Source organism: Erpetoichthys calabaricus, chromosome 13 (genome assembly GCF_900747795.2).
Source record: "Erpetoichthys calabaricus chromosome 13, fErpCal1.3, whole genome shotgun sequence".
NCBI classification, from domain to species: domain Eukaryota; kingdom Metazoa; phylum Chordata; class Cladistia; order Polypteriformes; family Polypteridae; genus Erpetoichthys; species Erpetoichthys calabaricus.
In genome coordinates this window covers 59,290,679-59,317,731 of record NC_041406.2, presented here as the reverse complement: position 1 = coordinate 59,317,731, position 27,053 = coordinate 59,290,679, and the positions used below count along the sequence as shown (strand labels likewise).

At 37.9% G+C, this 27,053-nt stretch overlaps 1 protein-coding gene across 1 annotated transcript; it reads left to right on the top strand.

Moving 5' to 3' along the window:
• LOC127530002 (leucine-rich repeat-containing protein 72) lies at positions 1-27,053 on the top strand. Its single transcript, XM_051935550.1, has 7 exons — positions 1-207; positions 481-554; positions 2,395-2,464; positions 10,357-10,438; positions 13,016-13,129; positions 22,663-22,752; positions 26,908-27,053. The coding sequence occupies exons 1-7, from the start codon at positions 190-192 to the stop codon at positions 27,051-27,053; spliced, it is 594 nt and encodes a 197-aa protein (XP_051791510.1). The 5' UTR covers positions 1-189.

Genomic DNA, 27,053 nt, shown 5'->3' with positions numbered 1-27,053 from the left:
CGCTTTGTTTCAGCCCTTGTGTGATACACATAAACATTTCGACAGAAAGTCGACGTTTGCAAACTTATAGGAGAGAAAACCAAACCACAGCCAGCCAGCCAGCCAGCCAGCTGTTAGCGCGCGCTGGGCGAAGTTCGCAGCTCTGTATCCTAGCAACGGTCAACTCGCCGACTGGGCGCTAGCGGCGACATGGCCTCCTGCGAAGAGGTGGGGGATTGTTCTGCGCTTTGGAAATTCTTTTCTAAAACAGACCTGTTTTATAACCCCTGCATTATGATACAAAAGTAATGATTTTCTTGTGCTTTGTATCTTCATGTTTAATCGTTGACTCTCAGTTTGCTTCTTCTACGTTGCAGTCGGCCCAAATCGCGACCTTACAGGTGTTTTCTGCGCTCCACTGCCAATATTCAGTGGTTCTTAATTTGTATTGGAGGTACTACTTAAAAAATCAACTTACTGCGACTTTTTTTCTCCTATTAGATTATCAAAAATTACATTAAGAAGCGTGGAGTAAAGAGAGCATCAGATGTCACTGAGCTGTGCCTGGCAAACAAGTGAGTAAAGTAAATCCGATTCACAGATTTATGCATGGAACCGGGCTGGAGGGCGGGGATGTGGATAAAACTGGGATTTGAAGAGTGATTCACGTCACAAATGTTATTATTTATTGTCTCAACAACAGAATACTTTTGGCAGCTACTTTTTGTAGTTGAGATTTGCACTCTTTGTTGTGAGGTGGTGATTTTTCCAAATTTATCTGTGGGTATGTTCTGAAAGAAACATACTGATGGGTCTTGGGGACAATATTCAGAGTTGAAGCACAGCTTGTTCATTGGGAGGCCAGTTCCCTATATTGTATTTCCTAATTACTAATTTGCTAATTAGCGTGTTGGTCTTAAATACATTTCCTTGGAAAAGGTTTCCTTTTGTGAATTTATGGTGAACCAGTGATTAGCTCCGACACCTTACAGCCTCAAAGACCTGAGCTTGATTCCAGGTCAGGTCATTGTTATCATGGAGCTTTTATTATTCTTTCATATTCTGTGCCAGTTGAAGCCCATCTGCAGACATAGGCAAGGCCCATGATTGGCCATGCCAAAATAAATGGACAAACAGGGGCCTAAATTAATGGCAAACTAAACATGTGCAAGGTGCACACGAGGTAATTATTAACAATAATAATAATAAACATTGAGGCAAATATACAGTTAAAATATATGAATGTAAGAATAAATTAAAGAACAGTTATCTCTGGAATTATGTGTTATGTTATGCATTATATCACTTAACATAACACAATAATTGCAGAGCTTTTAGAACTAGCATTTAGCAAAATTTAAAGGCTCACATCTGAAATTACGTAAATGACAGTACTATGAAATACTCCTAAGCAGTTGTCCCTATTATCTTTAATTATAATATTATTGACCCGTGTCAATGATTGCAGCTATTGAATGATCAGGGATATAAGCACAATCAAACCCAGTGGCATATTCACTGTTGACTAAACATGGCCATTGAGATATTAAGTAATTAGGACATTACAGCAACTTTATTGAATGCACAATCTTTTCCTTAAAACGTTTCTGACCACTACAGAAATTGGTGATTTCTATGATGTATAAATAGCACTAATATACATATGAAGAAACACTACAGAAATTGGTGATTTCTATGATGTATAAATAGCACTAATATACATATGAAGAAAAGACTATCTACGTATCTACAGTAAATAAAAGCAGGTAGTTAATAGCCTGCATACTAACTTTGCGCATTCATTATCTAGCGTAGCAAGTTTATTTGACCTACATTTGTGCTAATAGTGATAGTGATGCCATCATGGTGTGGCAATAAAACAAACACAATTTACACAATGACAGAATGTTCATACCCCGGTGTTTAGTTCTCCTCTCTACTTCGTCCTTCTTCCATTTGAGGTACTGAGCACCTGATTGCTTTTGCATTTTCATCTTGAAACACTCCTCGACAAGTCTTCATCCCTTTGTCACTATTTCAGTTGCAATGCATTTTTTTAAATGTGTAGTGACCTTGACGCCTTGACACCTTGCCCATCCACCCACATCATTTAACATTGGTAGCACCAATGAAGGCACATGTTCTGAGAAAGCAACATTGTTTTTTGTTTTGCCTGTGTCGCCTAATGAGTTGTCTGGCACTGTCTTCATTTTCCTCCTATATCTCAAATACATGCATGTTATGTTACTTATTGTGAGTGAGTGACTATATCCTGTGATGGATGAGTGTCCCATGCAAGGTTGGTTTTAGGATTGTGTTGATTTAATCTTAACTACAGTAATGATTGTTCTGACAAATAAATCAATAACAATTACTGTATATGCATTAAATATATATATTTTTTATTTCATATAGTGGATTAATACATTTTGCTGATCTGTCAGGATTCCAGATGTTGAATTACCTCTGGCTGAATAACAATAAGGTAAAGTGAATCCAGCAAACATGCAAAAATTGTCTAACGTGGTATGTGATAAAACTCATTATATTAGTTGCTGTGATGTGTAGTGATAATGCTTTTAAAATTGCTTAATGAGGCATGGTATACTTTTGAAGAGAACATCAATACTTGGCAATCACATCTGCTTGTATATTTTACTAATTGTATTTTTAAATGGGCTTATTAAACAGGGTGTATTTCTGTGTGACTCTGTTTAAATAGTAATTTTATTCAATTCACGTTTTTTATTTACCTACAAATGTATGGAGACCTATGTTTACATTCATCCTACAGTATGTGAGCCTGATAGGCTTTTAATCCTCACAGGTGGTGCGGTGGTAGTGCTGCTGCTTTGCAGTAAGGAGACTGTGGGTTCGCTTCCTGGGTCCTCCCTGTGTGGAGAGTGCTTGGAGTAGTGAGAAAAGTGCTATAAAAATGTAAAGAATTATTTTATGAGCATTGCTCATACATAGTTCCTGGTTCGGCAGCACTTCCTGGTGTGGCAGAAGTGCTGTTCTCCAGGGCTCCAAGACTGTCCAGGGGCCTCCTGGTGGTGGCCACAGATCCCCACAGGGTTGAGCTTCCCAGCTACATCTCCGTGGCCTTGATGGAATCCAGGGGGGCTGCCCTCTTGCGCCCAGGGAAAGATAGTGCCCCTCTCCCAGTCCGTCCTTCTTCCAAGCGTCCCGGTGGGGCAGGATCCCTGGTCGTCTGCCACTATATATATATATATATATATATATATTACCAACTTTGGAAACCAGCAAAGGATGATTAGGAATTTGAAGGATGTTCAGATACATTTTTCAGTACGGTGTTTACACTGCCACCTGAGGAATGTTTTGATCTTGTATTAATACTGCAATCTGAACCAGATCAAATGTGCTAGAAGCATCTGATCAGTATCACATCTTTTGGGAATGGCCTTTTGCATCATAGTTTTCACATTTTCATATTAATTATTCATCCATCCATCCATCCATCCATTGTCTCCCGCTTATCCGAGGTCGGGTCGCGGGGGCAGCAGCTTGAGCAGAGATGCCCAGACTTCCCTCTCCCCGGCCACTTCTTCTAGCTCTTCCGGGAGAATCCCAAGGCGTTCCCAGGCCAGTCGAGAGACATAGTCCCTCCAGCGTGTCCTGGGTCTTCCCCGGGGCCTCCTCCCGGTTGGACGTGCCCGGAACACCTCACCAGGGAGGCGTCCAGGAGGCATCCTGATCAGATGCCCAAGCCACCTCATCTGACTCCTCTCGATGCGGAGGAGCAGCGGCTCTACTCTAAGCCCCTCCCGGATGACTGAGCTTCTCACCCTATCTTTAAGGGAAAGCCCAGACACCCTGCGGAGGAAACTCATTTCAGCCGCTTGTATTCGCGATCTCGTTCTTTCGGTCACTACCCATAGCTCATGACCATAGGTGAGGGTAGGAACATAGATCGACTGGTAAATTGAGAGCTTCGCCTTGCGGCTCAGCTCCTTTTTCACCACGACAGACCGATGCAATGCCCGCATTACTGCGGATGCTGCACCGATCTGCCTGTCGATCTCACGCTCCATTCTTCCCTCACTCGTGAACAAGACCCCGAGATACTTGAACTCCTCCACTTGGGGCAGGATCTCGCTACCAACCCTGTCACAACAGATTAGCTCCATATTGTGCAGCCTGCATATATATTTGTAACATTTTCTATGTCAAGAAAAACTGTTCTCTCTTGGACCCACATTCAGGTACCCAAGGGAATGGCCTTAGACAGGCGTGATGGGGCAAGATGCATTTGTTGCAAGTTCTGCAAACAGGGAAATATACTTGCAAAAAGACAAATGTAATGGTATCTTTTTATATTCTGAGGGATGGCCGGGATGCCCTCAGCCGGGAAAGACCGGGGGAGATAGCATACAAAGGATGTTATCTCCACTGGACCGCCAGATGGCGGCTCCCCTGGGATGTGGTGGCACCATGGATTCCAACAGGGTGCCATAGGAATTGGAGTTCTTCGAATTAGCTCTGTGGGTGCCACCAGGAGTGCTGTGGGGATTGGGAAGCCCTACTTCATGGGGCTCCAGCCTTACCCAGAAGGGCCAAGCCTTACAAACACCAGAAGTACTTCTGGGAACAATATAAAAGGAGCTGCCCACCATAGTTCAAGGTGCCAGGGTTGGGAGGAAGGAGACGCAGCTTGCATGAGGAGTGGAGGAGGCAGTGCCGGAGAAAGGGAGACAGAAAGAGGAAGACAAAGACACATAATTTCTGTGTGTTGCTTGTGTCTTATGTTGTGATTGCAACGTGGGAAACACTTTCTACAAGAGTTTCCCAAATTAAAACTCTTTCAATCATTTTATAATTGTGTCCAGGCCTTTTCGTCGAGTTTGGGGAGCTGGAGCGCCCCCTACAGTCCACAACATTTCTACATGATATGAAATCATCTGGCCATTATTTGGGGTGGGGGCTGCACAGTTTTTATTTTTTCCATTGTTTAGTCTTGCCTTACAGCTCTCAAGGTAAACTAATGTTGTGGTCATTATTTATGGGAATTTTGAAGTTACCTTTTATGATGTCAGTCCTTCTCACTTTGTTGTAATCAAGTGCAGTTTCAGTCAAGGTTTTTAGAAATACACAGATTGCTGTAATTTTGCTGCTTTATCAGTATAAAAGAAAAAAGGTTACATATAATTAATCTAGCAAAACCAAAGTAAAGGAAATTAATTAACTGTGTATCATTCCATACCATTTTCTACACCCACAAGGCAGAAACAATCCCCTGGATACAATGCCAGTCCATCACAGGAAAACAGTCTCTCACACATGCATAGAACACACACACACTGGGGCCAATTTAGCGTTGCTAATCCATCAAACCTGCATGTCTTTGGAAGGAAACCCATGCAGGCACAGGTAGAACATATAAACTCCACACAGGGAGGACCCGGGCCATGAACCCTAGTCTCCTTACAGAGATGCAGCAGCACTACCACTGCACCATCCTACTGTGTCATATCACTATAAACTCAAAGGAAATGCAGCATGCTGTTTCTACCCAAGCTTATATTTTTTTATTTTATATAACTGAAAGGAGAGGTCAGCTCAAGGTCATAATTTTGCAAAAACTGGTAACAAATTCTGCTACTGACAGATGTTATGTGAAATTTAAACATAGTTTAAACACAAATTTATTCAGTTCTAATAGTAATTGCACCAGATCTAGCCTAATTTGTAAAGCTGAACCATGTGTTTCTCAATTACAGTAAATACTGCTGTGGTGTTGTTTCTGGTAGCTGTCATCTTCCACCATCATGATGGCAAAGGACACAGAGAGGAAGGGAGACTAGAAAGCATTTTTTTTGTTCTTCTGTGACTGAAATACATATTTATTCTTATTTATAATTGCACAAACAGATACAGAGAGATCCATAACATAACTGCATTATCTTCCATTTTTGCATCACATTATTTCCATTTAGTAAATGAGGAATATCATAACCATATCTAGAAAAGTGCTCCTTATTCTGGCATCTTGGCAATTCACTCTCAAACCTTTAACAATGAGATATTATTGTTTGCTTTTTGAATCTCAGCCACTTAGTATTATTGAATGTGTTTCTCCAGGGAGCAAATCACCACAAAGCATTCAAACCTTTATTTAGAGAATAGCTACAGAGGACAATGTGAAAAACAAACTATCATTATGGCAAATCCCAACTGCAATAACTGGATTGGTACTAACCTACATAGTTTTTAGCATCTCAGAAGCATTATTCTTTTCTCCAGCATACAGTATATCATGCTTAGCTATACCCACAATCATCACTCAGTCACTCTGTGATTTATAGCAAGTTTAAATTTTCAAGGATGGCACAGTGTGGCAGTGGTTAAGGATACTGTCTGAGAGCACCAACAAGGTAGACTTAAAAGTTGACCAACTCACTGTTCAAGGAGTGTGTACATTCTCTAATACCCATGGAAGAATTTATGCTCAATTTGTATATGTCTATTCAGGATTGTATTCTGCTCTGTTAACTTTAAATCCTATCACTAGGAAAATATATGTAGTTGCTTAACAATAAGTAGTGAACTTGGTTTCATGTATATTAAGTAGTTTCACAGTTATTTGTAACCAAATCTGTATCTTTATAAGTATTTTGGAGTTTCAAGGGTCAGGCAGTTACTGATAAGACAATTAATGATCTGTGTAAGCAATAAAACTGATAAATGTTTGCTAACTAAGGGTCACCAGGCATGACCTAACTCTTGTTGGTGTGAAGTAAGCAGGTTTATATTAATTGATGGAATGGCAAGAGTGGGAGGAAGATTTCCAAGCTATAATATACTAGAGACTGCTTTAATTGACATTCAGAACTTAACGCTGTGGATCAGCATTAATGCTATTAAAGACCTGCTTTTGTTAAATTAAAATATTGTGGCTCATTTTCTTCCACATACCCATATGGGCGTTCTCCAAGTACTCTGGCTTAATTTCATAACCCAAAGTTTTGCATAGCCAGGTTACCTGACAATTGTAATTTGCTCAGTTTGTGTGTGAATGGCATCCCATCCAGAGTTAGCTCGTTTCTTGCACCCATTACTGCCAGGAGGACCTCTGGCTTCAAATGATACTAATTACTAAATACCTATAAGAATATGAGTTATGTTGACTATGCATAATGATAGATACAAACAAGAGAATGAAAATTAACCAACATGTCTATATTTAAAATTAGAGTTATTTAAATGCAACTAAAGCAGTAGACAATGACAGAATATGTAGCTGAAATCTATGCCCTCTAGCCCATTACAAATAGACTGACCCCAGATGTTCTCTTGGGCTGCTCTAGGCTCTTCCTTCAAGATTTAATTTGCCTGAAGAAATCCATCTATCCCTCGATCTGTTTTCAATTTTATTAAGTTATGGAGGTCCACCTATTCTGGCATCATCAAGGGAAAAGCCTGGGCTTTGTATGAGATGCCAGTTCATCATAGCCAAAAAGATACTTTATTCTGTAACATACTGTATATTCAACATTGAACTGCCCAATAATAGAAAAAGGCCTTAAGGGAACCCATCGCTTAATCAACCTTTTCATTCAACTCTTTGCATTGTTTATTTATGGATTAAATATAACTGCATTTTCATCTGCATTTAGGGCTGCATTTACTCTCTTCTTCCTGATGATTATAATATGAGATAATGATATACAGTAATCCCTCCTCCATCGCGGGGGTTGCGTTCCAGAGCCACCCGCGAAGTAGGAAAATCCGCGAAGTAGAAACCATACGTTTATATGGTTATTTTTAGAATGTCATGCTTGGGTCACAGATTTGCGCAGAAACACAGGAGGTTGTAGAGAGACAGGAACGTTATTCAAACACTGCAAACAAACATTTGTCTCTTTTTCAAAAGTTTAAACTGTGCTCCATGACATGACAGAGATGACAGTTCTGTCTCACAATTAAAAGAATGCAAACATATCTTCCTTTTCAAAGGAGTGCAAAGCAAGCAGTCAAAAAAAAAATCAATACGGCTTTTAAGTATGCGAAGCACCGCCGGTACAAAGCTGTTGAAGGCGGCAGCTCACACCCCCTCTGTCAGGAGCAGGAAGAGAGAGAGAGAGAGAGAGAGAGAGAGAGAGATAGCGAGAGACAGATAAAAAAAATCAATACGTGCCCTTTGAGCTTTTAAGTATGCGAAGCTCCGTGCAGCCTGTCCTTCAGGAAGCAGCTGCACACAGCCCCCCTGCTCACACCCCCCTACGTCAGCGCAAGAGAGAGAGAGAGAGAGAGAGAAAGTTAGCTGGATAGCTTTTCAGCCATCTGCCAATAGCGTCCCTTGTATGAAATCAACTGGGCAAACCAACTGAGGAAGCATGTACCAGAAATTAAAAGACCTATTGTCCGCAGAAACCCGCGAAGCAGCGAAAAATCCGCGATATATATTTAAATATGCTTACATATAAAATCCGCGATGGAGTGAAGCCGCGAAAGGCGAAGCGCGATATAGCGAGGGATCACTGTAATTATATTTGAGATAATAATGAGGTAATTATATATATTATACAGTATAATGTTTTTAAAAAGAGTGAACACAACCCTGAGAAGGAAATTAATTTAGATAACACACACTGCCCTGTGCTAGTGAGTGTGCCCTTCAATAGCCTTGGATCCAGTGCTGCTGGAATACATTCCAAGCACCCCACAACTCTGAATTTAATTCAGTAGGAAGAAAATGCATAATCAAAAGCTAAAAGGCAAACAGTCACTTCAGGAAAGGGAGTTCTCCTATGGCTGAAGTGGGTTAGACTGTTCTTTTCACACGCTGTGCCCCATAAGATGTTCAACTCCACATGTTGGCTTTGCAAAGTGAAAACCATTGCATAACAATTGCATATGCATTAGGCTTCATTTGGCTCCATCAATCCATATTTTAACATAATGTTCTAGTTCAGGGTTGTAAGGAGCAGGTACATAAGTGCATAAGAGTAAATGGCAGTAAGCTATAGTATTTCTTCCATTCACACTATGATTGCAGGCACCAAATTTGACCTGTTTTCCAAAGCTCCACAATGTATTCAAGTCTTAAGTTCCTTTTCAATTAAATCTATTTTAAAACCCTACAAGAAAATATTAATACTTTTTAAAATTTGTTTTGCAAATTTACTCTAAAGATTGTCATGTTTATGGAAGAATTTATTTCTGTTTAACTAGGAGGCTTTGTCCCCTGTGTGCTTCGCTTGCCAATTAAAAGAGTAAAACGTAATAATTTGAAAGTAAATTATGTTTCATGTTGCGTTATTCGTTGAGTAATACGATTTCATTCTGTTTGGCTTTGAAATTAACACGCAAATACTTTTTAAACTTAGTTTTACTGTAAAACTTCAGTAAAAACATTTTTTTTTTAATAAAAGTTTAGTGAAAATTGCATTGAATTTTGATTCTGTGTTTGGACATTCATTGTGACAACTTTTTTTCTTTCTATTAAATAAAACAACTATTTTGAATGTTTGGCTCTGAGATTTGTTAATTGTCTTTGCAAAAGCTACTTTAACAGGAAACTGTTAACATTTTAATACGAATGGCATATCAAGATCTCCTTTGTTGTTTAATGTTATCCGCGGAAGATGTACTACATTACCTTTCTTGGATACATCCTTCTTTCAACAGTAATTTATGCGATGGAAGACCAGACGGTGTTAATGGTTGTAGATATTCTTCGGGATATTGTAAGTTGATGTTTTCATCTTCAGCACGATCACCACCAACTGTTTCAGCATAGTCTATTGATACAAATTTAACCAATTTGCTGTGTAACCGATCAAAATTTTTGGCATCAATTCATTTGACTTAGTTTCTTGGTGCTAGGATTGCCCGTGTACTCATTTTTTCTGTTGATAACCCTTCCTGATGAAATTCTTCAATATGGTTTGGACATAAGTCTTCTTGAATTGGGTACTTAAAGTGAGGAAAACGTTAAAATTTATAAGAGCTGAGAGAGCAGAAACTGTCTGCCAAAAGCATTCACACGGATGAGAGGTGAGATTACCGTGTGTATTGTTGAATATGGTTGGGAGGAGGGCATGACATGCAAAAATCTCATGGGCAAATTCTCATCTCACGGGACTTGAAAAAATCTTCCAAAAAGTCTCATGTTGTCGCAGAATTTTTTTTATATAATAGAGATATCATAAAAATTAATATCATTTTTTGTAATACATGCTTATCTTGAGAACATAAGTTATTTAAAAACCAGTATGATAAGGCACATCCATGAGCAAACTACATATTCTGGCCAGAAACCTCAAAATTTAAAATCAAGATCATATAATAGAAGGATGAATAGTTTGCTAACAATTTTAATTGCAACACTGATGTTTAATACTTATTTTACAGATTAGAGATGTGAGTGGCTTGAAACACAATCACGGAATAACAGAATTGTACCTTCATGACAATCAGCTTACCAGTGTCACAGGTATAATTGGACCTCACCTTATATTTATGGAAAGGCTTTGCATTAACATTACTAATGGTACTTTTTATTAGCACCACATATACTGCCATAGTGAAAAAGTAGTAAATGATAGTGAAATAAAGCAGGAGATGGAATTAAAAAAATCAATTGTCAAAGTAACATGTAGGGTTCAAAGCCACATACAACAACAAACCAAAATAACAAAGCTAAGTATATAAAACAAAAAAATATGCTCAAGATTTTTATTTTTACTAGATAAAACTGTGAAAGATTTTTATTTTTAGATCCAGAGTCTTGGATGCCTCAAGCAGGACACTGACATCTCAAATATCACACAAGTAATGCCATGGTGGCGATGGAGCCCAACTGATAGCAATAGTATGGCTTTCTATTTGGAGAAGTAAAAACGACAGTGTTAACAATAAACAAAATGGTGGCAAAAATAAATAAATACAGTTAATATGATGTTAAAAATGTATAATAGCAAGAAATTGAAACAAAATATGGCCAATAATGACAATTATATTGATAAAAACTTTATTTTCACTATGTTAATTCCATAGGGTTCAGGAAACATTACATTTTATAACTCACTTGGTCCCTGTTCCCATGTGAAATCTACACCAAGGGGGATACCTGCAATGAGCACATTTATTTGCACAACTGTTATAGCACATTTTAAGGTAGAATTACAATGTCTGAATCTTTTTTTTCATTTACAATCTGTTGTATGTTTGCTTTCTTTATTACTTTTTTTCAGAGAACAGAACACAAACAGCTCAGTTCAGTCAAAGATACATCAGTACAGTAATACAGACATTGTGTTTTACAAAAGTGAAACTGAACACTTCACCACCTTCCCCTACCCAGTTCAGAGTGCCAGAGGTAATTTTCTTTGGGCCTGGTAGCTACTCTTCAATGTGCCTTACAGCTAGGCATCCTGAACTAGCTCAAAGATTCACTCCTCCAAACTTAATATACTGTCAAAATAAATGAATTTACTTATATGGCTGATGCCTTTATCCAAGGCCACTTAAGTAAGTGAGCCCAATGTGACAGAAGAAGCGTTACATAAAGAAAGGTATTTCACCACCTACAGTCTTGTGCCAGAAAGAGTCATGCATTGACCTATTAAGCTGCAAAGGATACGGCAAAGAACCTCCATCACTTATAGAGGCCCAAGGAAGACATCATCAAACTTTAAACATAAACAAAGATAAAGAGTGAACTCCACTACAAGAGAATTCTTCACTTCTATAATGTTCTTAATAATTATATAATTCTATAATGGGATAAAAATGGTGATAATAAAGTCCTTAAGTGCCTCTGCAAGAGTGGCAGGATTGTCCCACTTAATTAACGTACACCATACAGGATTATAAACTAACATAGGTGCAATTTCCACAGTCCTGCAATAAAACCCATGCACTGATTGTACTGCTTTTCCATGTCTGATATTATATCAAGAACTACAAATAAAATTGCTGTGTTAATTAAGATGCCCACTCATCTAGTCTTCTTGTCATGGCTGGTATTAAAAATTTGACCAACCCAGTTAACATTTCCAGCTGATGCTGAATATACAAGAACACTTTTTCAACTGAAAACCCCAGTATTGCCCCCATTTTGCACCCTGTCCTTTGACATGTCAAGAAGCATGGTGCACCTAGAACAGTTCACTGTTATGAAGCCGAGAGTCCCAAACATGCTCACTAGGGGTGAATACATCATCAAACTCTGGCTAGATGCAAGGGAAAACTTTGGTTTAGTTTTATAACAATGCTCTGATGCACAAAAGAAAATTCAGTGGAGCACAAAAGGCAAAAGGAATTACCTGTAACAATAAATGCAGTGCAATGTAGATAAAGTCCCAAAACAAAATCCAAAGCAAAGTCAAAAAGAGGAGCAAAAATCCAGAAAATCATAATAAGCACAAGGCATGACAAAAATCTCAAAAAAAACTCATGGACTCCCTAGCACATTTGAAAGAACCACCAGAAATTGTGGGAAACCCTCTGCCTTTATAGGACTGAGGTTTGTCCCTGGTAGTGGTTTAGAGACGAAATCAAAAACTATGCATAATGCATATAATTAACAAAAGTGACATTAACATAAATAACTCAAAAATGAGGAAAAAGGACCTGAAACAAGGATTTGGACCCCAGCCAAGGTAGGAACACTGGCTGAAATGCAACAACCATGAAATAACACACCCTGTTGAAATACACAAAACAGTACTTATCATAAAACACTCCTAGTTAGAACAGTTTAAGGATAGGATTAGCAAATAAACAAAAATAAAGATAAGTAAGTAAATAACAAAGAAATAATGAAAAACTATACAAACCAATATTTTTGTTTGTTGAAGTTCAGAAAAATACAAAACAATGTAAATTTTTGAAAGTGAAAACAACAGGACATTTAGATTTCAGTGTGGTCTTTGTAGCTTTTATGATTTTAGATCATTGACTATTTCAGTGTGTGTTTGCCATAAAGGCACAAGAGCCATGTAAACTGAGCGATAGCAGGGCTGTATGTTCTTGTAACATGCACTCACCACATGATCTTTCATTTTAGGAGCTCTGAACCATTTGAAATCACTGCAAGTTCTTATGCTTCACAACAACCAGTTGACAAAGCTGGAGAAAACCATTTCAGAACTCAAGGGAATGCAGTTTCTAAAGACTTTAAGTAAGATTTTTACTTTTATGTGACAACCTTCAGTGTAATATAATGAGATTTATAATTCATTTTTTAACAAAGGGGTGTTCAACTCTTATGCTGGATGGTTACAGAGGCTACAGGTGGTCTTTCCAGCCAATACATTATTTTAGTGTAAATTTTGTTTAGAATTTAATAATTTTTTAAATTAAATTAATAGATCTAGCTCTATGTCAACAGAACTTAAATATAAAACATTTTCACAACTATTTTTTATTTTGAGATTTGGAAAGACACTGCCTGCGGTGGGCTGGCGTCCTGCCCGGAGTTTATTTCCTGCCTTGCGCCCTGTGTTGGCTGGGATTGGCTCCAGCAGACCCCCATGACCCTGTAGTTAGGATATAGCGGGTTGGATAATGGATGGATGGATGGATGGATGGAAAGACACTGCTTTCATGACTTTTACTGGTCAGGACCTTTGTTAATTTTTATACCTTTTTGTTTGATTGTAATTCAGCTGCTTGTCAACATTTTAAAAGGTAAATTTGTTTTTTTCCAAGTCCAATCTATTTGTTCACAATTAGGTTATATACTAATTTGACAAATTAATTTTTTTTCTAAAGTGAAGCATTTTTGAATAAATTAAAAAAAAAACATGCCTGTTGTTGCACTTTAAAATGGAGTTAAAGGGGCATGTGTCTAAATGTGACAACAAAGCTTTAAAAATTACTGAATACATCCATTTTTATGAAGCCAAGTGTGTTATCAACTGTTGATCCAAAAATGTAAGACATTGACAAAAAAAACATAATACAGTGTAGTCAGTTTGTAATATATACGAAGTACAATGTAACTCTTGTGCAAGCTTAATCAACACGCACTATGGTGTCACGTGTTGTGAGTCTTGCTCTATAGAATATGAAAAATAAAACAACACTGAATGTAATATACAAAACATGGCCCTGCCACAATTACCTCACCCAGCGGGTTCCATGGTTCATGATTTCACTTAGGTAAAAGCATATACAGAACCACTGGGGATGGCCTTACAATGGTTTTAACACAACTTGGAGTAATTAGTACACAGCTTGCACCATCTTCCACATGGAGAAAAGAAATGATAGCACAAAGGGAGGGAGCAAACTGGGTAGAAAACATTAAACTGGGAGGCAACATGCTCATGACAGACCTGACAATGTATGAAAATGCAAGAATACATAGTTGGTTTCCTTTGCTTGATACTGACATGCATCTCAGATTGCACCGAGTCCGTAGGTGGAAGGTCCGATGCAATGCGAAAGATAACCATATATGTATGACATGCCATTTAGGAAAAATTAATCATGTGATTTGAGTGCACAGTTACTGTAAAACCACTGTGTCTCTATGTGATTCAATATGTGGGCCAGCATTGCAGACAAAAACTGACAGCTCTGCTGCTGTATAAGATTCTTGACACACATTTGTGCACTGCGCCATTTTATATATCACAGAAGACCATAAGTAATGACGAAGCAGAATTGGAGAGTCAAAAGATGGATAATATGCAAGCCTAAGCTACAGTGATGAAAACAGTTCCCCAAGAACATAGTACCAAGAAACTCTGATAAAATGTATTACTTCCAATTTACAAGCAATCCTCAGAAACATGGAAGACATGTTTTCTGAAATCCAAACTGTTGCTGCCTCAAAGTAGGAAAATTTTGGGGTTTTATTGTCAGTTTTGAATTCCTGTTATTTTAGCTCCATTTTAAAGCAATGAGCCATTCTTTAGTACAGCTAAACTATATTTGTTATGATTTCAAAATATTAAAATTAAAAGAAAACATATATCAAAATTGTAAAAAAACATAATTTTATTACAAGATGAATACTTCTATCCTGGTATCTTTGTGACTTGTAATATTTCCACATAGAAGTATTTTTAGACTATGGTTTCTGGACAGAAATTAAGAAATCACTAATCTATAACTCGCATGGTGGAGTGGTGAGTAGCGCCACTCATTTTCTCTATATAGTGTGCTGGGTTTGAATCCTGTACTCAGTCATCCTTTATTAAGTTTTAATGTTATCCATGTGTCTCCATGGGTTTGTCCTACATCCACAAATATGTTTAGGTTAGGTTAACCAGGTTAGGCTGTTTGAGTGTTGGGGTGTGTTTGAGTACAACATTAGAATAATCTAGATGAGAACAGGCCATTCAACCCAACAAAGATCACCAGTCCTGTCCACTTAATTCTTCCAAAATAACAAAGTTAGCTTTGAAGATTGAGTAGGTCCTTACAATAGGCTGGAGATGTGCCCAGGACTATTTTGCTGTGATAGGCTCCAAACCAGATGACCCTTAATTGCTTTAGGGAAGTTTGAGAATATTATGTTACTGCTCTATAGCTCATTGATTAGTATGGTTGCCTCACAGCTCTAGGGATTTGGTTTCAATTATGCCAGTTACACTTTGCATATCCTCTTAATGCTTGAAAGATAGTTTGCTTTTCATTTTCCTAAACATCCCTAATGTGTATGGATTAGGTTAACTGGAGATTCTATATTGGCCAGGTGTAAAGGTGTGTGATAGTGTCGTGTGATGGACTGGTATCTAGTCTAGTACTGATTCCTGCCTCATTGTCAGGATTGCAGCAACAAGACACCCTGTGATGTAACAAGTGGGATTAGAAACTGAATGGTTCAGCTGATCTATTGCTATACCTTTGGTCAATAACATTGTTCAGAGGATTGTGAAGAGCACTGGAAGAACTGAATAAAAACATAACTATACATTGAGTTGTGAAGCTTAACGTTTGTATACAAAGTAAGCTGCTATTCTAAATATATGACTGTTGGGATGGTCTTTCATCGAGTCTTCTTTAGAAATGTATCTTATACCCAGGGTCTTCCTGGAGCACAGAAATGCATATTAGATATTTTTACTCTAAAAGATCCATCCATCTATCCATTCCTGATAAAAAGAACTTGAGTCTCTAAAGGCTATAGTTTATGCTGGGCCTTATCAAGTGCGAGACAGGCACCAAAATAATTGGAGGTACCAGTGGTTTGTAGGGCACATTCATGAATACAGCCATAGGTGCTCATAACGGTGCAATTTAGAATTGCCAGTCAATATAAGGGAGATGGGAGTAACCTGGAGAAAAAACTCAGGAAAATGTGCAAAGTCCACACAGAAAGTAACTCGGCTACCATTCAAACCCATGATTCTAAAAGTGTGAATTAGCAGCACGCTTCATTGGACAATTGTTATACATGATGGCATTATTAAATTAATAGCCATTCCCACACACCTTAATGATGTATATTTTTCAAATAAAGTTTTCTACATTATTTTTTAATAAAACAACTCAAAAATGCATGATTATTCTGTGTTAGATAACATATCAGTTTATGTCTTCAGTCTTCAGCTAATGAAGTGACAGGGGCATTCAGCTTATCAGCACTCACAAATAAACCATGAACACAATGCAAAATCCAGGTGTCTCTCCACTCCCAGAATAATACTAAGGATGATAGGTATCTGAGAAAAGGGTGTTTTATTTTATTTGTTTATTAAAACACACAAAAGATTGAAAAAAACTAACTGAACTGAGTACTAACTGAACAAAAACCTGCTGCCCCCTGGCCTTTCCCAACAGTATCACTTCCCTGCCTAACTGCTGACATGGCTCACCCACTTGCCCACCTTCTGAGTACCATGTCAAGCATGTCCTTATCACCTCTTATGTTTCGGTCTTTTACTCATGACCCTGATCACACTTCTTCTCAACTGTCTTATCATGTTATTAGATCACTTGTGAGATGTACCATCTAACCTCTTAGTTTTTTGTCTTAATGGGGGTTTGGAAGAAATGTCAAAAACAGCTTTACAACCTCTAACCTGCATTGTACCCCATGTATTCAATCATAGATACCTCTAATGACAGGCTGCTTGTTAACTGAAGCCATCTTTACTTATACCCCTTTACTTTAACCCACTTTACCACTAATAAGAGGCTTCTTGAAAGCGTCCCCTTGAGTTAGACAAGGAGTGACCAATCTAGCATCTCGGCTTGGTAACAGCAATCAGATAGAGACACTGATTTAAGCTTTCACTTAAAAAATTAATTTATTTACATCAATAACCAATAGCAGCAAATATAAGCAATGCCAAAAATTATACAACCTGGGTGGGTTTCTGTAGTCTTCACTCACTACCAAATGACAGTTCCCATGTGGCTTCTTTAGTTTAGGTGCAACTTATATATCCTTATTTGAAGCATGAAAATAAAAAGACTGTTGGAGACAGAGGTCCTTTTCAAGTGTCCAGCAGCTAAACAGATATAAAGCTCCATTAAAGTGTCCATATAATCTACAGAAAAGCTGTTTGCAAGAATCTAATATTGCCACTGAGCGGAGCTCTTTACAAAAGTGTCAGAAAAGCAGCAGCTAAACAGAGCTTTTCTAAAAAGAGTCTAATACACAGTAGTGACTCTCTCTCGCCCCACTTCCTTGTTTCAGCTAGAAATGAAGCTTACATTTTTACAGTTTCTGAAAACACAGAAATGTAACTAAATCATTATCATAAAGTCAAGGTTATATTCCCATGGAAATTGAAAGCTGCAAACAGACTGACTTCACAAAACATTCTAAGGATCTATTTCACTTTCTATCTAAGCAAAACCCTCTGAATCCTGCTTTACCTTTCAACTTTCATAGAATACACTGTACTTCTGTTCAGCATGACAAGACAGACATTCATTCTAAGGCCTCTTACCTGAAATCTATATAGATGGAGTGGTGGCTCTGAGGCTAGGGATCTGCACTGGCAATTGGAAGGTTGCTGGTTCGAATCCCATAAATGCCAAAAGGGACTCTGCTCTGTTGGGCCCTTGAGCAAGGCCCTTAACCTGCAATTGCTGAGCACTTTGAGTAGTGTGAAAAGCGCTATATAAATGCAAAGAATTATTATTATTATTAAATCTGTCAGATGAAAATGTTAAAGTATCTCCTGTGCAGTACTGCAGGGGTTCCCAAACTTTTGGACATCAAGTACCACCTGAGGTTAAGTGAGTTGCGTTGCGTACCACCCGAAATTTTAACAAAAAAATTAAAAAGCAAGTACTGCAATGAATGATTAATTCTTAATTAGGTAATATACAGCAAATTCACGACACTGACTACAATATTGAATGAATTTATGTTAGTACAACTGTGTAGTGATGCAGTTACCGAAGACGAAATGGTATCGGCTTTGTGCTTAGATCTAGTGACTACGATGCGATACAGCGGCAGTGCACGTATAACAACAAACGCGAGCAGTTTCTGTGAGGCAGAGTTACCAAAGAATAAATAGTGTCGGTGTTGTGCTTTCATCTAGTGACCAAAAGCTCAAACAGTGAAGAAGTAGAAGTTGACTTCCGCAAAACGGAATTATGGTAGCATTAAATGAACTAAATACTGATTCGAATAATAGGTTTTATTTATTCAGATGACGAAATTTCACACCACACTAAATTTGGGAATTCACGTATTATTGTATTTAAACAGTTTCATTGGTTTTTGCTCACAACAGGCTTGTCATAAAGGGTTGTGCACAGATAAATTAAATTTCAGGGACCGTGATGCACACCACCTGAAAAGGCTCCGCGTACCACAGTTTGGGAACCGCTGCAGTACTCCACCAATAAGTATTCAACTCTTACTTTGGACTTGAATGAACTCTGACTTTACGTATGTACCTCTCAACTTTTAGCTACTTTTGAGCAAAGTACTAGAATAATTTGCAGAGTTGGGGTGGCCTGTTTTAGCTGCAGAAATGCCAGAACAGAATTCTCTGTGGAGCATCTAATCCTTTGAATCCCATGTAGCCGGACTTTCCAAGCAGCCTCATGGCTACCGATTGTAAATCGAAAACACAGTGCAGCTCCTCCCAGTTCAAAATTTGTACTGCCACATAACAAGCTAAAGGATAATAACTGACATTCTGTCAGTCCTAAACTTTAGAAGGGTTAATCTTTCCTGGCTAGAAACCGTGTTCTGCAACATTTCATCCATGATATCGGTTGGCTCCTTGCCAAATGCCTAATGTCTCTCTATCTACTTCCAAAGCTTACAGCACATCGACATTATTTATTGTCTCCAAACAGTGAATTTCTTACACTGGCATTTAATTTTGTATTTAAATTGCTAATTGGAGTTACCCTTTCTCACTCTGAGAGAAGAGGACAATGGTTTGCTGATTGGACAAAATCTTCACAACATACATTAAGCAATAACAAGTAAAGCCGTGCCCACAGAAGTTAATTGCCTTTGAACAGTGTAACAGATTACAGTATGTAGATTGTTACTGGGTCAGTACAAGTAATGTTTCAGATACAGATTGACAAGAGAATCCTGACAGCTCCTACATTAAGGACTTGAATTTGCTTCTGAGATTCTGTCTCATGTTGGCAGTTTGGCTGTATCTTGTATATCCATTATGAGAGATGGCGAAATTCAATATTCTGTTTGGAGCTGTGGAAATGCTTTGCTATTCAGGGAGTGATAGAGCGGTCGGATCACTACAGGCTTTGCAGACATAGTGGAATATAGAGGTTTTTTTTTCTTTTAAGTTTGCATTTTGAGATCCAGTGGATCATGCAGAATATAGCAAAATGGCTTCAGACTTTAAAGGATAGAATAATTAGTATTCATCTTAAAAAAATTAATAACTGATAAGGTTTTGATGTTATACAGAATTCTTTATACATCTCTATAAAGCAGGATTTTAATTCAGGGCTTTCAAGAGCTTTCACTTCAGGAGAGAAAAACTTTGGAGCGTGCTTTTAAAAACACAGTAATCACTTTTGGTAAACTTCATACTAAGAAGAGTTTTAATAGTAAACAACAAAAACCAAATAATTAGTTATTGTTATAAATGTTCTCCTTCATCTCACTTTTACACTATTAGAGTACTTCTGTTATCACTGTTGAGGTTTAAAACGTTTACATTTCCAATATTGGAGATACAAATTTACTTTGGAGGAAGCTGGCACAATAGAAAAGTGATTAACACTGCCATCTAACTGTTCTAGATCTCGGCTTTGTTCACAGCCTGTCACATTTCTTGATAAAATCTACAAAACCATTTATTTGACATGTTTAAAAGAAAGATGAATGGGGCAGCCTTGGTGCAAGGCAGGAACCACCTGAATTCTAGATACCAGTCAACCCCAAGGTGGACTCACGCTCATTTTCACCAAGCCAGTTCAAAGGAACCAGTTAATCTAACCTGCATGTATTTGTGATGCCAGAGAAATCCTGAACTAATACCCACACAGGCAGCATGAAAACTCAAGACGATTACTCTATTGGAGCCGTAATCGTGCTGTGCTAACCTTTGCCACTTTGGTTCGAACATTTAAAAAAAAAAAAAGAAAGGCGAATGAATCAGTAAGTCACCATTGCAATTATATCATGTTTTCCAATAAATGTAAGCTGTAACTTATCATTAGAAAGTGTGCGCAAAAGTATAAAACATTCTTTCTTTAGTGACCAACTCCAATTCTAGAGGGCTGCAGTGGCTGTAAGTTTTCCTTCTTTCACTATCTTAAATCAGTGACCAATTTCTGTTGTTAATTGATTTCCTTTCCCTTCATTTCAACTGCTGTGTTTTTTGTTTTTGTTTTTTTTAAGACTTAGTCTTTCTTTTGTCCTTAAATGGCAGCCAAACAGAAGTGGGCCAAAAGATGACCACCTAAACTGGGTTCTCAAATTCCAACCAATTTCACTCCAATCAATTTCTTGATTAGGAGGCAATTCTTGTTGTTAATTAAGCCTGTTATTTAATTCCTGAGCTGCCTGACATTTTCAAACATTCATCTTTCTTTATTTTCAAATACTGCATGATGGACACAAGTTAGCTGATAATGTGTTGGCTTCTTCTGTATGTCATTATTGTTTGGCTGCTAATTAACAAAACAAGAAACAAGAGTCTTAAATATCAATTCAATTAAAATTAAGGCAGTGTTATTTAATAGCAAAAGCAGGTCACTAATTAAGAAAATGTTTATGAAGTAAACCTGCAGCCACGGGAATTAGACACCCCTGCTTTAGATATTCTTTATATATTATTTCCTTTACGTCAATATCATCACATTCTTTCCATATATATTATGCATTGGAAAGTGAAAATAAAAACTGACACTTGAAAATGGCCAATATACAGTATTGTCAAAACATGGCGCATCATGAGGAAGCTACGTATTTCAAATCAGAAATCAACCAAACTAATGTCTGATTTTGTCTCTGTGCACGCACAGCACACAAGTATAAATTTCATGATGTCATTGACCAGTGATGCACTGATACAAAAATGAATTGACATAACTACTATAAATTGGCTTTTTGTCCTAGCAGATGCCTGAATACCACAAACACCATTTCATATCTCCAGATAAACATTTGTTGTACAAAGACCTCTTCTTGTACTGACTATATCTCAGGGCATCGATTTTCTAATCCAATTAGACATCCTGGGTTCAGGACTGTGAGAGCTGGAGCCTGTGTTGGCAGCTTTGGACTCATGGTGGGGACCTACCCTGAATCCATCGTATGACACACTTCTACAGTACACATCCCACTGGGCCATCCTAGAATTAACAGCTATCTCTAGGTAATGGGAAGTACCTGGATAATGTGTGAGCTCCACACAGATGGTGGCCCACATGTGATTTTAAACCTAGGCCTCTGGATATGTGAAGCAGCAGTACTAACCCTCTGCCACCTCCTACTATAAATGATAAACTGAATCTTTTCAGCTAGTAGATCTCAGTGAAACCCAAAAGATTAACCCAATACAGGATGTCAGTGCATTACTGTACATTCACATCAGGTACATTTAGATTCACCAACTAAACCAACATGACTTTAGGACATGGAAAGAAAAGCGGACTGCCTGGGAAAAGAACCCAATTTTGACATGGGAAGAATGTGCTAAAATGAATCAGACTGCACCTGCTCAGGATATGAACTGGTCTCCTGGAGATAGTAAAACAAATATTTCAAAAAGTTGAGGAACAAAGGACAAACGTAACACAATACACTGAGTAGACATGTGTATATTGTTGCTGAGAGAGACACGAGGGCAAACAAAAATCTAAAAAACAATAACTCGTGCATTTGTAAGATTTCTTCCTTAATTATTTTGCATCTTCTGCTAACATACTGTTTAAAATCTGTTGTTTAACATGCACATCATTTTACCCATGCAATACAGCGTGCTTTGTTTTTTTGGTTTGCAGGTCTTACACTACTCTGTATTTAAAGGTAAAACCACATCTGCCCTGAAACTAAGAGAACATGTTTTCCTGGGTTAGCCATTTTGTGCAGTCAGTTACTCATAAGCCATTCAGCTTTACGATAACAAGACAGGATTAGTTTGTTCAGTTGTTAGTCTGGTGTGCTGGCAATGTGTGTTAAAATTATGCAATACATCAATTTAGAAACCATGTCATGCTGTTCCAGATTTATCTTGCAATGACATTTTTCCAAAACAGATACTGGTAATTTACGGTTCTTGGCTTGTATTTCTACAGGTTTATTTTTGAATCCCTTGGCTCAAGAGTCACCATATCGCCTTTATGTAATTCATCATCTGCCATTACTGAAGATGCTTGACAAAAAAGGTTGCAAGTATTTTATATACTGTATTTAGTATAACATTGTATATAAACTGTGTCCATTGAAGTATGTCAGTTTGACTCCCAATGAGCCTGTGTAGGGAAAAAACTGATTTTGAAAATAATGGAGGAACAGACAGGCAAGAGAAGATCACCAATAGAGAGAAACACAAAACTGAAGGAGCATTCATTGAACAAGGAGATTCATTTCAGCTAAGGGAGCTAATGTAGTGAACAATGATTCCAAAGAAACTTTCTAAAAAATGCTAACATATACTACTGAATGAAGAATATGTCAATGTCAGTTTATTTATATAGCACATTTAAGACAACATAGGAATGCTATGGCCAAAGTGCTTTACAATAATAGAAGAAAAAACATACAATTAACATAAATAACATAAATAGAAATAAAATAAATGAACATACATAAAATAAATAATAAATAGAAGTAAAGTTACATAATCTCAACGAGGAAACCATCCGTATTACTGAAGGTCACGGAATGCAAGTGAATAGAAATGAGTCTTTACTCTTGTTTTGAACAGTTCAATTGTAGACGACTCCTTTATGTAATGAGGTAAAGCGTTCCACAGGCGAGGCGCAGCAGCTGCAAAAGCCCTGTCCCCCTTAGTTTTACACTTGGTACGAGGGACAACAAGAGACAACTGACCAGAAGATCTAAGCACTCTAGATGGCTGGTGTAAAGCACACAATTCAGATAAATAGGCAGGAGCAAGCCCATGTAAAGATTTAAAAACTAGCAACAAGATTTTAAAATCAATTCGAAAACTAACAGGCAGCCAGTGCAAAGACTTTCTTGCCCCAACCAGAAAGCGAGCGGCAGCATTCTGGACCAACTGTAACCTGCGTATCAGGGATTTGCTAATCCCAGAATACAGCGAGTTGCAGTAATCAAGGTGAGAAAAGATAACAGCATGAGTAGCTTTTTCAAGATCCATAGAAGATAAAAAAGGCTTGATCTTACCTAATAGGCGAAGCTGGCACATATGACACATATTTGTACGATTCTAAAATTCTATTCTATTTTCTAAAAACTTAGCTAGATAAATATTACAAAAAAAGAAAAATTGCAAAGTAGGGGAGAAACAGAGCAAAAAAATTTTTAAAAAATTTAAAAAATCATATTTATATAGAGGGCGGCACGGTGGCGCAGTGGTAGCACTGCTGCCTCTCAGTTAGGAGACCCGGGTTCGCTTCCCGGGTCCTCCCTGCGTGGAGTTTGCATGTTCTCCCCGTGTCTGCGTGGGTTTCCTCCGGGTGCTCTGGTTTCCTCCCACAGTCCAAAGACATGCAGGTTAGGTGGATTGGCAATCCTAATTATTGGCCCTAGTGTGTGCTTGGTGTGTGTGTGTGTCCTGCGGTGGGTTGGCACCCTGCCCAGGATTGGTTCCCTGCCTTGTGCCCTGTGTTGGCTGGGATTGGCTCCAGCAGACCCCCGTGACCCTGTGTTCGGATTCAGCGGGTTGGAAAATGGATGGATATTTATATAGAATAACACACAATCCACCTGCCCGAGATCTGCTGTTCAGGGAGTCATAAACACATTAAAGCTTGCAATGGACCCATATGTCCACAGTAATTTCTCTTAGACTATCAGGCACATTTTAACAGAGTCCAGCGGTATTGTCAGTATACAATGTAACATCTGGGTTATCAAAACATTTAAGGCACTGGATGACAAGATTGCAGAAATCACTTCTGATATCTGAAAAATCATTCAGCAGTCCATCCATTTCCTTTAGTTCCTTTAAATACACATTTGTGGGAGACATTTGGAGCCAATCACGGCAGCATCATTCAAAAGCGAGAAGGCAAATGTGGACAAGTTGAGAGTCCACCACAGACCATAATTTCACACAAACCCACACTGACTCATACCAGACCAGTTAGATTAACTCTCATGTCTTTCGAATGAATGACAAAATGTAACAACCTGTGCAAGCCAAAGGAAGAATGTACAAAATAGGAATCAATGTTTGGCTCCCACAAGACAATGGTATTTTCTTCAAAAAAACATAATCTACAAAATGTATTTTGCTTGAGTTTGAAGTAAATTTATATTTACAGAATAACACATAAACAATGCATATTCACCACCTAGTTCATGCATTTTAAGTTTACAGATACAGTATGAGGATATAATGTAACACAATTTTGAATTAAACTGTTAATGTGTGTATACATTGCTTAAGTATCTTGGCCTTATAAACAGACCTGCTATGGACTAATGTCCCCATCCAGTGCCAGTACTTTCACAGATTGTGACTCAATATGACCTTTTTCAGGCAAAGGAATAAATTCGAATTGAATGATTGAGAGCATATCCTCAACAGCTTTTGGAAGTTAATTTTTATACATGCTTTATTAGAAAAATCAAAAGCTTAAAGTGCAACTTATTACAGTAATGGAAATCATGGCCAGTCACAGTCTTGCAGTATTACCTGCAATATTCAGCACAAATAATACAGAAAGCCTTGCAAGGCTTTAAATTTGTGAAAAGCTATACCTACTTTCTAGCTACAATACTGAAGATGGATGGTCATACCACACTTTTTCCTCAGAAAAGCCATAGGGGATAACTTGTTGGTTCAAAACGGGTGTTATCCGACCCTAGACTGAGCTAGCTCTAATTCATTTCCTCCAACACCCGAGATATTTCTAGATCCTTGGACATATAATATATATGTCTGGAGACAACCAATAGTGAACTTTGCTCAAAATTGGATGGGAACCATGAGACGGCTCACTGAGTGTCACATTCCTAAACCAATCCAATGCTTCATGAAGGCAGCACTCAAAGTAGGGTTGATAATTTTGAACTACAAAAATCAGATGTGCTCTTGTTAACCTGGTCAGACAGACAGCAGGCTTGTGTTTATGATAAACTTCCAAAGTCAAAATGTCTCTTAAATACCCCACTAGTCATATAAACGTGTGTCGAACGTGCATAGAGCACGTTGCACTTCTTAAAAATAAACATAACCTGTTTCAATAGAAAAATCTTTCTGTGACATCAGTTTAAAAATTGGCATTTCAAGGCATCAGAGGATGAATGGTAAATAGTGGATGATACATTGTTGCAGGTGCTGTGTGTGCTCTCTGTTGTTCAGCATTACAACAACAGCGTTGTAGCTTCAAAGAACTGGCAGCTATATTCATGAAAATATTAACTGCAAAATATGCATTTGAAGTAAACAGTCTGTCACACTCCATCCAAAGGACTGCCTATAAAAGGGGTGACTTACAGATTTCAGCACTCAAAACACCCAAATCAACAAATTTGCCTAACAACACCAGCAGATACACAGATAAGGCTGCACAACATCTACCTTCTGACTGCACACTTGAACAAATAAATAAATGTAACATTACTGTCTAATTGGAAATGCAAACATGCCATAATTAAATAGCTGCAGCGTTTAAACTCTAAGTATAATGCTTATATAAACTCTGTTTGCTGTTGTTATGTCATATAATGATGCAGCAGTTAAAATGACAGAAACATGCAGTAGCAGACAAAGGCACTTCTCCAACGTGTGGAGCCCAGTACAGTCGATGTGGTGGTCAATGTGTGTTTGTGTCTGCTGTCACAGTACTCATTACAACATGCACATTAATCATTAAGTTTCAGTTACCTTGTGCTATTGAGCTCCTGAATGGATAACAATAGTTTTTACTTCTCTGTGTCAAATCTTTTCTTCTCTCCCCAAAGCCCTTAAGCAGCAGTTTAAAATGCACAGACTGGAGCAATCAGATTTCGCTACTCTTCATTGCACACTTTTTAATGGGTTGTGCCCTGATGTGTATTCTCATTTCAGACTAGATCCTTGGCGCCTGTCCCTTTTTTTAAAGATTTATAGCACGCCTCTGCTAGTGTGTAATGTCGAGTTCAGAAAGTGTCCCACAAATATTTGAAACAAAAACTAAATCAACAAATGGATAAACAGACAAAATAAAATTACTCTTTAATGGAGTATTGTTTACTTAGTTGATTTATGTGTAGCAATGCTTAACAAAAAGGGGACTGTCATTGCATAAGGAAATGATGTCATTTATTTGTACAGTTTTAACAGTTGACCTGTATCTGTTCTAACTAGTTTGATACTAATACCAATGTGAAGCAATTTCAATTTACAGAGATTAAACAAGAAGAAAAAGATGCAGCATTTAGTAAATACAGTCCTGAGCGTTTCAGAATTCTGCAGTCAATAGCTTTTGGGAAACGTGTGGAGTCTGTGGTGCCAAACAGCCAGTCCAGAGCTCTCATCCAGCATGGTGAGTAA

Excerpts from the sequence above, each read along its gene's own strand:
- LOC127530002 (XM_051935550.1), top strand. Across the intron at positions 2,465-10,356 it reads TCTGGCTGAATAACAATAAG|ATTAGAGATGTGAGTGGCTT; the intron begins GTAAAGTGAATC and ends CTTATTTTACAG. Across the intron at positions 10,439-13,015 it reads TCAGCTTACCAGTGTCACAG|GAGCTCTGAACCATTTGAAA; the intron begins GTATAATTGGAC and ends CTTTCATTTTAG.